Raw genomic sequence first — 14,297 nt, forward strand, 5'->3', positions numbered from 1 at the left:
GAGCGAGGAGTGAGCCGGGAGTGAGCCGGGAGTGAGTCAGGAGTAAGCCAGGAGTGAGCCAGGAGTGAGCCAGGAGTGAGCTTATGTGTTGCTTATGTGTGATATATTTCATATTAAAAGCATTAAAAATATATTATCTAATAATAGAGTTTGAAATGAAACGTTAGATCATCCAGCGGCGTAAACGCTTAAACTAATATTGTAGTGTAGATTATTAAACTAATATTATGATTTTTAATATTCATATGTTTGTATTTATTATTTACCTTTTTCAAAAGTAAACTGACAAGCATCAGCGTTATACGAGGCAAAGCTAAGTACTAATTTCTTTTTTTTTAAGGTAAGAAATTTTTCCTGTTTCCTTTTCCCATTTGAATGATATTAATGTTCTGTCGGTTTTAAATGTATTTTCATGGCTGCGATAATTTCTAATAATTCGTTTAAACATGTTAATTTAAACAATACGATAACGTAAAATGTGGTGATAGAATTTCTAGATGTACTTTCTAAAAAAAAATTCAGGTATTTTTTATCTAGCGTTATTTTCACTCTATATATTATACACAATTAAATTAATTGTTTTAGAATTAATTTTTATTAATTTTATGAGTCTAAAAAAATTTTTATACTCATTATGCCAAGTTTTATTAAAATCAGAATTTACGGATTCTCGCGAGGTTCCCTTGTCAGAGTATTGTAAAAATTCATTATTTTCCGCAATCGTCAGCCTATTGCAGATATTAATTTTTACAACACTCTGTGTATTGTAAAAATTCGATATTTTCTGCAATTGTCAGCCTATTGCATTAATTATTTTTTACAATCCTCTGTGTATTGTAAAAATTCGATATTTTCTGCAATTGTCAGCCTATTGCATTAATTATTTTTTACAATCCTCTGTGTATTGTAAAAATTCGATATTTTCTGCAATTGTCAGCCTATTGCAGAAATTATTTTTTACAATCCTCTGTGTATTGTAAAAATTCGATATTTTCTGCAACACTCTGTGTATTGTAAAAATTCGATATTTTCTGCAATTGTCAGCCTATTGCATTAATTATTTTTTACAATCCTCTGTGTATTGTAAAAATTCGATATTTTCTGCAATTGTCAGCCTATTGCAGAAATTATTTTTTACAACACTCTGTGTATTGTAAAAATTCGATATTTTCTGCAATTGTCAGCCTATTGCAAAAATTATTTTTTACAATCCTCTGTGTATTGTAAAAATTCGATATTTTCTGCAACACTCTGTGTATTGTAAAAATTCGATATTTTCTGCAATTGTCAGCCTATTGCAGAAATTATTTTTTACAATCCTCTGTGTATTGTAAAAATTCGATATTTTCTGCAATTGTCAGCCTATTGCAGAAATTATTTTTTACAACACTCTGTGTATTGTAAAAATTCAATATTTTCTGCAATTGTCAGCCTATTGCATTAATTATTTTTTACAATCCTCTGTGTATTGTAAAAATTCGATATTTTCTGCAATTGTCAGCCTATTGCAGAAATCATTTTTTACAACACTCTGTGTATTGTAAAAATTCAATATTTTCTGCAATTGTCAGCCTATTGCATTAATTATTTTTTACAATCCTCTGTGTATTGTAAAAATTCGATATTTTCTGCAATTGTCAGCCTATTGCAAAAATTATTTTTTACAACACTCTGTGTATTGTAAAAATTCGATATTTTCTGCAACACTCTGTGTATTGTAAAAATTCATTATTTTCTGCAATTGTCAGCCTATTGCAGAAATTATTTTTTACAACACTCTGTGTATTGTAAAAATTCGATATTTTCTGCAACACTCTGTGTATTGTAAAAATTCATTATTTTCTGCAATTGTCAGCCTATTGCAGAAATTATTTTTTACAACACTCTGTGTATTGTAAAAATTCGATATTTTCTGCAATTGTCAGCCTATTGCAGAAATTATTTTTTACAACACTCTGTGTATTGTAAAACCTTTGTCTAGGTTAGCACGGAATAAAACCGCAAAATGGTTATTACCTATGGATTTTATAGACATCGGCTACGTAGTTTACTATTCACATTTTATGGATATAGAGGCGCTCTTTAAAATTAAATCACAGCTCTGATTCGCGGGTTGTGGCTTTTCTCTCTCTGCTCATGCGCATTGCATGTGCATGTGCAGCGATAGTGAGAAACGTGAGACGCCACTAGAGGCGCGGTGGCCAATCAGCAACGCGATGCTCCGAACCAATTGGCCGATCGCGTCACGTGATCCGTTGTCCGTCGTGTCCTCTGTGCGAAGCGGCCGTTACGTTACGTTCGCCACCTTCCACCAACACGTGTGCGATCGCAGGCTGTTTGCCACCAGCTGTGCACCTCCCTGTTTCCAAGACCGGGTCGCAAGCACGCCCCGTCGTGATTCCGCACGAGAAGATTTTTCGTTTCCCGCGCCTGCATGACTTTTCATCGGTGGCACGCATCGAGCATCACGCCGTTCCTCGTCCGAAGATCAACGCACGCACCACCGCCGGCCGATCCAATCATCGGGGCAGCCTGTCGGGGAAACGCGAGGCGGAGGAGTCGAGGAGAGAGCTGAACGGAGCAACGGTCGACTGTAGCAGCAGCGAGCCACGATGCAGGAGTCGCAGCCGAAGAAGGGCAAGAAAGGTGAATGTTGCGCGACGACGAGCACCGTCTCGCGTCGTCGAATTAACGTGTGTTTGTTTAACATATGCACACGCCTCTCGGAGTTCCGCACTGTCGTGGCAAATGTCGTCTGCTATGGCCTAACCTTAATCGGGCCGTCCGCACGCCTCTTGCACGTCGTCGTCGTTGTCCTTGCCTCCGTTGTCCTTTCGCCACCGCATATGGCGATTGTGATATGACTCTATACCTTCGCTCGTCTTCGCACCTACGCGATACCGCGGACGTCCCGATCTTTTTCGCGGAGCCCGTCGTAACGAATCTGGCAGTGGTGCTATATTTTGTCGTTCTAATAATGTCTGACGTTAGATAACGTTGCAGAGTCAGCCGTCGCGGAAAGGCCTTAGAAAAATTTGACGAGTTGGTTGCAATTTCTGTAGCGTTGTACGAATTGTTTTAATCAATAAATTAAGAATAGTGAAAATTGAGAATCCTTGGATTGTATTATGTTTATTGTCAGGATTTATGAAACTTGTTTCCAATTATTAGGATAGCTGTGGTAAATTTAATTATAATTTTTCCAACTAATTTATTTGTTTGTCATGATATCTGGAAGCTTTTGCAATCCATTGTTTTTATCAAAGCTTTTTATATGTTAAAGTTACATTAAATATAATTTAGTATTATTAAATTTGTAATTTGTATTAATAGGTAGGAGAAAGCGAAATGACAGTGATGAAGAAGACATTGAGCAAGTACTGGCGGAATTGGCGCTAGAATACTCTGGAGAAAAACCCACTACAGAAAACAATGTTAAAAGTACACAGGAATCCAATGAACAAAATGTTGACACTGAAGATAAAAAGAAAAAAGGGAAAAAGGAAAAGAAGAAGGAAAAGGCTGAGAAGAATGATATCAAAGATGAAACCATAGACAATAATGTAGTAGAAGCAGAAATAAATAATGCTGACATGGACACTGAAGTTAGTACTGTAAAAACGGCAGCACAAAAGAAAAAAGAGAAAAAAGAGAGGGAGAAACAAAAGAAATTAGCGCAGAAAAAAGTAGTAAGTGAGATAAACTGTATAATTTATTCACTACATAAATTAGTCTGTTATGCAAAATTGTAAAAAAAAATTGGGTCTTATTAATGAGATATATTTTTAATTCTTATTTTAATAGGAATTTGAAAAGGAAACTAATAAGAAAGAAGAGACAGAAAGTGTAGATTCTGAAGAAAAGAAAAATGATAAAGTATCGGTTAAGAAACAAGAGAACGTAGAAGCCGATGGCGATATTGTTGATCTGGAAGATGGAACAAAGAAGAAAAAGAAGAAAGGAAAAGAAGAGACTAAAGAGAAAAGTAATTTTAGTTATATATTCAGTAATTAATATTATTTAGGTGATTGTTTTTTTTTAACGTGATGAACTTTTTAATAGGTAAAGGGCCTGGAAAGAAAACTATTGCAGCTATGCAAGAAGCTCTAAAAAAGTTAAAAGAAGAAGAAGAAAGATTGAAACGTGAAGAAGAAGAAAGGATAAAGCAAGAAGAATTGCGAGAGCAAGCAAGATTGGAACAATTACGGCTTGAACAAGAACGCAAAGAGAAAAAAAAATTGAAAGAGAAACAACGAAAAGAACGATTGAAAGCAGAAGGGAAATTGCTAACAACGAAGCAAAAACAAGATAGAGCTAGGGCACAAGCAATGATAGAAGCGCTAAAAGCTCAAGGATTCGATTTGCCAGAAGTAGGAGAGAAGAAACCTAGACCAGGTATTAAATATATTTTTTGCAGAACATCTGTAGGCAAATTTATTAAAAAGTGATATTAATTATTATTGTAATTATTTTAGGAACACGAATTAGGCCAAATAAAATAAAGCAACAGCTTAGTGTTGAAAAGAAAGAGGACGAAAAGACAGAGGAGAACGAAACATCCGCGGCTCAAGTTCAAGTCGAAATTGTAGATGAACCAGTAAATGTAGTAGAGAAGAAAGAGGAGGACGATGTGAAGGATTCATGGGATGTCGATACTACTGATGACGAACAAGAAGAAGGTATTTGTTTTTCTCTTTTAAAAAAGGCTTAGTTTTCCACAATGCTGATTGATCTTCTTGCTACACTTTGTGTTGCGAGAGTAACTATCATTGAATTTTGACAGCTGTCAAATTTATAAGATGGTTATCTATACAATCATGGTTGCAATTTATTTTTAAAAAGTTAAAAACAAAAATTTAATTAGCGCACGTTTATGGTGTCTAATATGTATAAATTTTAGAATTATGTAGTTTATCTTTTATATAAAATCTTATTACATTGATATATAAAAATTATGAAGACTAGAACCAGGAGACCGATCTCTGTGGTTTTGAGTGAGGCGAAAATCTGTTAGAAATGTAGTACCAAATGATGGCGCTGACGATGCTGATACACCGGGATAAATCAGAATATATTCCAACTCTAGATACAATCGTCCAGTCTATGTTTATCGTAGTCAGCCGTGCTAGTGATGTTAGGCTGTACACAGTTGTTGTATTGATATAAGAAAACTGCAATAAGTACTCTAAATGTAAAATTGCTAAGATTTTTATTATAAATTTGCATTTATTGTCAAATGCTTGTCGTTATACTCCATATTGTTTCCGGTAAATCACTGTCGCCAGCGCCACCATTTTGTACTACATTTCTAACAGATTTTTTCGCCTCACTTTTGGAGGCGAAATCAGGCTTAGTTCGGTCTCCTGGTTCTAGTCTTCATAATAAAAATAATCAAATATTAATTGTTTCAGAAAAATCAGATGATATTCTGAAAACTCCTGAAAAAGTGGAAAAACCTGTTGAAAAAGTCTCAGTCTTGGTTGAAGAAAAGAAGGAATCGTCCGAGAGCGATACAGAAAGTGAAAGTGGAAGTGAATCTGAGTCTGAGGATGAGAGCGATGAAGATAGTGAAGTGGAGGATAAAGTGCCAGATGCCGCGCGTAAAAAGGAACGTGCACGGGAACGAATTCAGAATCGCCGTATAGAGGCAGAGAAGAAGAAATCTTTAGATAATCTGAGAGCCGCCGTTGTCTGTGTTTTGGGACACGTCGATACTGGCAAAACGAAGATCTTGGACAAATTGAGGAGAACGAATGTGCAAGATGGTGAAGCTGGTGGTATAACTCAACAAATTGGTGCTACTAATGTACCAATTGAAGCTATTCAAGACTCAACAAAGCATGTAAAGGGCGTAAGTGTTTATGTGAGATTTAAATTTTTGAACAAAAAATTGATTATATTAAAAATATATTACATTATTATCTGTTTGTTTTTAGTTTGCTGACAAGAAATTTAAAATTCCTGGTCTCTTGATCATAGATACACCTGGTCACGAATCGTTTAGTAATCTCAGGAGCAGGGGGTCTTCTCTTTGTGATATAGCAATTTTAGTTGTAGATATTATGCATGGGTTGGAACCACAAACTATAGAAAGTATCAATTTATTGAAAGCAAAAAAATGTCCATTTGTTGTCGCCCTCAATAAAATTGACAGGTAATTTTGTATTAAGTAATTGAAAGTTTCAAGATATTTGCAATTGAATAAATTGAATTCTATGTACATTAGATTATACAGTTGTATTATAAAGTCACTATTTTATTTTTTCAGATTGTATGATTGGCAGACCATGAATCGGAAAGATGTTCAAGATATAGTAAAAAATCAAGAATCTAATACTCAGCGAGAATTTGAAAGACGCTCGAAGGATATTATTGTACAGTTTGCAGAACAAGGTCTGAATGCGGCAATATATTACGAGAATCCAGATCCTAGGGAATACGTATCGTTAGTTCCTACCAGTGCTATAACAGGTAAAATGATATACAAATTTGTAGATAGGACATAACATTTGAGAATCCAGATTCTTTTTAAAAGAATATAATATAAGAAATCTTGATATTAAAGATATGTGTTAAAATTAAAATTTGACAAGTGACAGTATCAATGCAGTACTTTCTGCAAAATTGTTTGCATGTAAAATATTGAAACAAGATTTTTTAATGTTCTGATTATAATTTGAGCTATTATCGGCGAAAATGTTCTTAATTTCACACTCTTAGGTGAATTTTTTTTTACATACATTTTATTGTATTACATCTACAGGCGAAGGTATGGGCAACCTGTTGGCTTTAATAGTTGATGCCTGCCAAGGCCCTCTCGCTAAAAGATTAATGTATAGCGAAGAGCTTCAGGCCACCGTACTGGAAGTCAAAGCATTGCCTGGACTCGGTACTACGATAGACTGTATTCTAGTCAATGGGATGTTAAGAGAAGGTGATACAGTCATCATCGCTGGTACGGACGGGCCTATTGTAACACAAATTCGCTCGCTTCTTATGCCACAACCGTTAAAGGAATTACGAGTTAAGGTAAGTGTTCAATGTTGAATTTTTTGTACCCACTTAGAAAAATCAAAAGATAATAAAACGCCATTACAATTATTATTCTTTGCACATTCTTTACAATTAATCAATTAACATTAGTTTTACAATTCTGAGGGCCGGTTTCACAAACTCTGGTTAAATTAACCAACCGGTTATTCTATTGGAGTTGACCAATCGCAATTATTAATTTTGCTTAACAACAAATACGATTGGTCAATTCCATTAAATAATCGGTCGGTTAAGGTAACTGAAGATTGTGAAACCGACCTATGTCTTAGTTTTAGACCCATTTCTATCAATGTAGATTACTGTTGTTATCTCATTGTTTAAAAAATTAGAAAAAGATAAAGAGTAAGTTAAACCGAGATTACAGTTAATCTACGTTGGTAAAAATGGGTCTTAGTTTATTTAAAGATTTGGTTTTCTTTATGAACTTTGTAGTAATATTTTATTTTAATTTATGACATGGTTGTTAGCCACATAAAGAGGTCTTAATTAAAAGGATGAGGAAAATTTTTATTATACATATATATAAATAATTTTATACACATATATACATATACTTTTTCTTTTTTATTTTAGAATGCATACATCGAACATCGTGAAGTTAAAGCTGCTCAAGGAGTAAAAATTGCTGCTAAAGATCTAGAAAAGGCCATTGCTGGTACGTAATCTATTTTTATTAACAAGATTAATTCTTTTATTTTGTAATATATAAAATACATGTACTTTTTATAAACCTTTTTAAGAATAACACGATATTGTGATATTTGCATACAGGATTAAATCTGCAAGTCGCGCAGAAACCAGATGAGGTAGAAGTTATGAAGGAAGAAATAGCAAAGGAATTATCTAGTGCTCTAGGAAATATACGATTAGCTGAACGAGGGGTTTACGTCCAGGCGTCAACCTTGGGGGCCCTTGAAGCATTGTTAGATTTCCTGAAAAGCAGTAAGATACCGGTAAGTACTTATTTACAGATCAATCATTTTAATCTATATACATTATATATCACCATATACAATGCTATAACGTTTCTTTCTTTTATTCCTAATTGCTGCCAATCGAGTACACGTAGACAATCGAATACACGTATATCGCGATTATTATATATTAGATAGTTCAATCGTTTAATATTGACACTGTAATTTTGATATTTTTGAAAATATGAGCTAAAGAAATGAATGGTAATCGCTATCGCATCAAATAATCGTTTACGTTGAGTAATATAATTTTTGATCATTTTTAGTGATATTTCATATATATATCCGTATATATCCGTGTTACTCTAGGAAAACTTTTTAATCGTTTTTTTTTGTAGTTAAGAAACTTAATATTTTGATTAGTGCCACTTAAGAAAAAATTATCTTTGTGTAACTGGATATCGACAAAATTAATTGAGAGATTTGACTAATATAACTTAAGAATCTTTGAAATGGATAAAATAGCTAATTGTAATTTTTAGTTGCTAATTTGGAAAAATAAACGTAAAATAAGGATTACTAACAATCCAAATAATTTGATTACTTAATTGTAGGGTCCTAATGTCGGTTATAATCATGCTTTTTTCCTCAGAATATTATTATCTATTATTAATTAAAATAAACGTACTGATATTGAAGTTTACACTGATAAGAAGATAATAAGGTGGTATACTGATACTGCGGCTTTTGTTACTAAATATTTACTTTAATAATCTCAAAAATTGATATTGTTACTTGAGATATCTTGATTATCAGCAATTGAAATTGATACACATATATTAACTTTCTAACGTATCTATGTATATAATAATAAGTGCTACCGTTACAATTCTAAAAATGACTTAAAATTATTATTTTGTCTACATCGTCAAGAAAAATTTCATTCTTAGTTGGGCATATTCTTATTTTTCAATTTATATTCGTTACGAGAAGAGTGATAATACGCGCGGAAATGATGTTAATCCTCGAAAAGGATTGAGATTCGCGGATGTATAAATAAATAAAATGGACATATCGGCAAGCGTGCGTAGATGAGATTAGGAGCAGAGAGACAGACAGATAGATCGGTAGCTAGATGGATAGACAGATGGAGAGAGAACAGCGGCAACAGCAGCAGCAACGAACCACTTCCTTCTTAACAGTTTAGCAGGATACGGCTCATTGGTCGCACACGGTGCTTGTACCCCGTGATCCATCGTGCTATCAGCCGCGCTGTCCAACCGTGGGCACGCCTCACAGCGTTCTACAGGGTGTTCTGCACGCCGCGCATCGACGAAAGTCGTCCCACACACGCCGTTTTGAAGTTTGGAAATCTTTTGAAAATTTTCCAACCCATGATTGACTTGATTAATATTTAAACGAAGCAATAGAACACGCAGTCGTGCATATCATGCTGTAAGAGCGTTTTATTTACTGTGTGACTTTCACACACATAAATTATCTTCAATAACGATTTATAAACCGTCATCAATATACTAAAATCTAATTTGTACACAGAAAAAAGTAGCGTCAAATTAAAACCAATATATTCTATTTAATAATCAATGCTTTACGTATAAGTAAGAAATTATATTCTTGCTTATACACATATGAGATAATGATAATCTTGCTTAAATAATTTAATCTTCTTTAAAGAATTTGATAAATTTCAACAAAATATTATATTTTTTTTATATATTTCGAAAAGGGTAGTCTAAAAAGAAGAATGTAATTTTGTGTGTGTGTGTGTACCGAGCCGTTCCTGTAGAAGCATCTTTGGTACGCGAGTAGGACCAACCCAGACCGCGTGTATTATTTACGAGGAAGCCACGGTTGTCCGGCGCGCTGGTCTGCAGTAATCGCGCCTGCCCCGTATAATCGCGGAGTAGACTCGTATATTTACATAAGAGCAGATCTTGCCTGGCGAGAGAGAATGGCAAAAATGTCCCGTTATCTCGGGAGTCGAGATATCATTCACAACAAGCTCCAGCTACGCTACAATGACCGTAGTAGCACGGAGACGACTTTGTCGAAGTCCGCGAGCATACGTTTCCCCATTCCGGGTCTTCGAGGCCGGCGTCCGTTCAAAAGTATTTTTTTCCGATGGCCGTGCAAAGAGAGAGAGAGAGAGAGAAAGAGAGAGAGAGCGCACGAGTGAGCAAAAACTTCCTGTCATCTTCGGCTCGAGGTAACACACCGTCCGAAACGGCCTTAAGCCTGTCCTTGCTCGGGTTATGAATGGGCTTCCCCCCACCGCAATCGCCCGATCACGTGGCCCCGTGACGTCAGTTTTATCGCACGCACACGCGAGACACGCACGCACGATCCCCCTCACCCTCGTTCCCTCATATCCTCGCCACTTCCTCACGTGCACACAGAGACACAGCGTTTTCACGGCGTGAAAAGGGAAGGGGCGATGTTGCAGGCGGCGTGAGGGAGGAAGAGAGGTAGAATCGAAGTATCACGAAGTGAGGCCGGAGTCGCAAGGGGGAGAAGGACGAGAGGTAAAGGGGCGAGAAGGGTTGGCGGATTAAATTCACGCATACGCGCATATGCTCCCCTCTCTCTCTCTCTCTCTCTCTCTCTTTCTCTCTCTCTCTCTCTCTCTCTCTCTCTCTCTCTCTCTCTTGGTTTCTCTCTCCAAGTCTCTCGGAACGCCTCGCTTTTGCCAACATGGAGGCTCGCGCGAGCGCGCCCGCGGACGTGTGTAGGCTGAAAAAAAAGGAATACGTGATCAACGTACAGGAAACTGCCCACACTCGGCGCGCGGGCACCGTGGGTGGACGGATCGACGGACGGACGGACGGGCGGATTCAGGAATCGTAGCAGTTTCATCGACGGATGCCGCGCGAGAAATAGCGGAAATAAAGTAACGAGGATATACGCTCGCGAGAGAACGGAGCGGACTCGAATGAATGCCCGTGGGCGTCTTGAATTTTTCAGAGACTATCTCGAGTCTGCCCGAGTAACGCGCGCTCAGATAGACAACTGAGGTCCGTACATTCCTGTCGCTGCATTTTGCGACTCTCGAAACGCCGAGAAACGCGAGCGTTTCTGCCGCCTCTGAACTGTTATCTGAATAATTGAGTCATTATTTTCTAAATGTCACGCATCATCCGATCAAAAGGAGATGAGAGATTTGGATGGTCCAATTGGAGGTGAATTGTTACCAATTTATTACGGAGAAAGGAATAATTGTAGACATAATTCACTGTTATTTAACTGTTGTATTTGACATGAAAATTAATTTGCGTAATACAAAATTTTTATTAAAAACATATGAATTTTTTGTCATCGAAGGTAAGAAAGTCTCTCGAGTTTTTCCACGATTCCGTGATTTCTAAGAAAGCAATCCGCTATTTTCTGGTCTAGTTTCTCTCGGGATATTTTTTTTTTCTACAGATTGAATCTAAAATAGAGAAGAGACATTAGAGAAATGTTATTACAAAATAAGCAACATCAGTTTTTACCTAAAAAGATTTAGAGTTATATTTATGTTATTGTATCTGTATTATGGAGCAGTTTTCTCTCTTGTTTTTCTGAAATAAATTCGCCTTCAAATGCGACCATATAAACCTCTTGTTCCCCCTTAACTCTCACTTAAAAAATTCCTTAACGCATTAATCAAACAGCGAAGTTCCAAGGTCCGAGTTATTCGACAACTGCCTGTTATAATCCACTACGGCGCGATCTTTAAACTTGCTACAAATCTATATATAAACTTAGCGTACAGTCTTTTTATATACCTGCCGCAGCAACAGGAAGTCGTAACTTTTGACATGAAATGAGTAACATAAAGAGGAATCAATGTAAAGTGTCTTTAGGTCAAGAATGCTCGGCGCGGCCATGAAGATGTTTTTCAAGGCGTCGCGCGCCTTGATAAAACGTAAACCACTACGGGCAACGTTATTACGGGCACGTACCGTGTATCGGCGTGTCGTTAATTAAACGATACGACGCCTCACCGCGCCGCGATCGGCGCACAATGGCGGTCGTTGAATTAACGATTCTTATCGGGCGACGGTCTTTCCTGTCCTCGTCCCGTTTTAGCCGAACGGGATCGCGGAATACGCGGCTTGATCGCGCGGACCGCGGGGTTCTACGCGCGCCCTTCTTCTGAAACCTACTTGCAACCCGGCGCGCAGGTCTCGATTGACGATTACCTGCAGCCCGTGCAGGTGAGACAAGTGGCAATAGAGATCGCGGCAAGCGACAATTAATCGCCGAGAACAATCGCCGTGTTTGCTCGTGCCTCTCTCGGTTGACTCTCGCTGACTATGGCGGAGCTGCTGTAGCAGATACCATCGGCATTTTGTTATTACCGAAATCATTACGTGGCGGCCGTTATGTAACACGGCAGTCGGTGTCACTAACATAGTCGCAGCGAACGACGACGCGAATATGTTACGACTGATATCGAGTTTTGTTTTTCTTTTAGTCGAAACTGCGTAATACCACGGCTATCGTCGCGGTATAATATCGTCGATTAACGTGTTGATCTCGCGTGTCGATCGCGCGTTCCGCCGTTAATTGAACGGCAAGATTTCCAGATTTTCTGCGAAATCGGCGATCAGTAATACGAGGAAATTACCCGTTAAAATTAACAAAATATCTTATTGTAAATTAATAACTTAATCTGTTATTAAAGTTAAAAGTAATACAAATGTTATTAATAATGACATTATTATTAATAATAAGAAATTATATAACTTTATTATATTATTAAGCTGAGAAAAAGAAATTTTAATTTGATAAAATTTCTTCAATGTTGATACATACATATATAATAATACTTGAAAATCTAGTCACATTAATAACTTTTCTCTCAATATACTATTAATATAATAATGATATAATACACTGTAATACAATTACACAATTATTAATCAACGCGCGCAATGTTACAACTAGCCGAGGATTCTTATCAGTCTTAATCTTTAACGAAAGACTTTTTTGCCACCCTATATGTTCGTGGATGGCTTTATTCGGTGCGTTTTCCTGAATGCGCGTACACGTCGGAGCCGGAGCGGAGCCGAGCTGAGCGGAGCGGCGCAAGAGCGAGCCGTCACGAGCGGACGGAGCGTCCGCCTTCTCGGCTCCGTTTCAATGCGAACGCAACAGGAAAAGATGGTTCGCTTCCTCGCATTGTTTCCGAACGCTCGGCACGACAGCAGTTTCTTACACGCCAGTTATGCATTAAGGAGAGGCTCGGGGTTCCCTCGAAACGAGACTAATGCATTTTCATAACCGCCGCCACGATACCAATCGTTCTTGTCTAACAAATTACACAATCCGTAATTAGGATTTCCGCTCCGTTGGCGACGACACATTTCTCGCTCATACCTCTGGATTATCCCCTGCGAATCCGTTCTATCTGGATTCCACTGGATTACTTCGCGGTTACCCGACGATTGCTTATTTTCTCTGTTTTCTTATTGTCATCGACAATGTTCGAAAATCCATCACTCTCGACCGCAAGCCAGTTTCGTCCATTTAAGGGACGCTGCCCTTTTGTCGCGGTGTCGATGTGCCTTGAAATAAATAGTAACTTATTGTCCCCGAAAATTTGAAAGAATTTAAACGTGAGGAGAGTGAGAAGGGGAAGGGGGAAGCTTTTCAAGAACGTGCTGGGAAGGTTTTAGGACGCGCGCAAATTTTGGTACAATGAGAAAATTCCCAACTTTTGTTGCCCGGGGACTTCCGGCAGGGACAGAATTCCTTCGCTATTCTGAAGAATTTTTGCGGCATCTGGCCTGGGTACAGAGGCGAGCCGATCGGCTACCTGGCTCGTTCTCGGCCGTTCGTGTAACAGGCGGGCGGAAGCGCAGCGCTCGCTCCTCTTCCGCGCCGGTGCCGGTGCCGGTGCAGCAGGAAAAGATGGCTCGTTTCCTCGCATTGTTTCTAACCGCGGCATATGAGTGCGCGGCCTGCATATGCTGGGGACATGGGAGCGGATGCGTGCGAGCGAGCGAGCGAGCGAGCGCCCGTGCACGCTTCGCCGCGTCGCGAGCGCATTTTCACGAAGCGATCAACGAAAGCTGCAGATTGACGATGCGTTCAACTTCAATTAACCTCGCGGAAGATAAATGAGGATTACCACGGGTAATCCTGTCCCGCCGGATTCCCTTAATCTCAGCTCCTCCTCACTTAACTGGCTTTTCTCGGCCGGGTTTTCTTTGATAAAGCTGTTCTGAAAAGAAATCAATCTTCATCTTTTATGTCATATATCTTCCTGTAATTGCACTTTAAATAGTAATTCTATCGAGGTAAGAACCATTTGATTTTTTAAAA

At 37.9% G+C, this 14,297-nt stretch overlaps 1 protein-coding gene across 2 annotated transcripts in view; it reads left to right on the forward strand.

The window, feature by feature from the left end:
* Window positions 1–2,230: 2,230 nt before the first annotated feature.
* The window catches only part of LOC105830942 (eukaryotic translation initiation factor 5B), a 41,754-nt gene continuing 29,687 nt past the window's right edge, over window positions 2,231–14,297 (forward strand). The window contains exons 1-12 of one of the 2 annotated variants that reach the window (XM_036289361.1): window positions 2,237–2,646; window positions 3,334–3,689; window positions 3,805–3,985; window positions 4,063–4,395; window positions 4,476–4,679; window positions 5,412–5,851; window positions 5,937–6,154; window positions 6,269–6,471; window positions 6,764–7,029; window positions 7,627–7,708; window positions 7,825–8,006; window positions 8,123–8,553. In XM_036289361.1, the coding sequence (XP_036145254.1) occupies window positions 2,613–2,646; window positions 3,334–3,689; window positions 3,805–3,985; window positions 4,063–4,395; window positions 4,476–4,679; window positions 5,412–5,851; window positions 5,937–6,154; window positions 6,269–6,471; window positions 6,764–7,029; window positions 7,627–7,708; window positions 7,825–8,006; window positions 8,123–8,161 (2,538 nt within the window). In that variant the 5' untranslated portion in view covers window positions 2,237–2,612 and the 3' untranslated portion in view covers window positions 8,162–8,553. Of the gene's footprint in view, window positions 2,647–3,333; window positions 3,690–3,804; window positions 3,986–4,062; window positions 4,396–4,475; window positions 4,680–5,411; window positions 5,852–5,936; window positions 6,155–6,268; window positions 6,472–6,763; window positions 7,030–7,626; window positions 7,709–7,824; window positions 8,007–8,122; window positions 8,554–14,297 lie in introns of those variants that run through there. The other variant, XM_036289360.1, reaches the window with a different exon arrangement.

The sequence above is a fragment of the Monomorium pharaonis genome, chromosome 7, assembly GCF_013373865.1.
Source record: "Monomorium pharaonis isolate MP-MQ-018 chromosome 7, ASM1337386v2, whole genome shotgun sequence".
In the NCBI taxonomy this organism is placed as follows: Eukaryota; Metazoa; Arthropoda; class Insecta; order Hymenoptera; family Formicidae; genus Monomorium; species Monomorium pharaonis.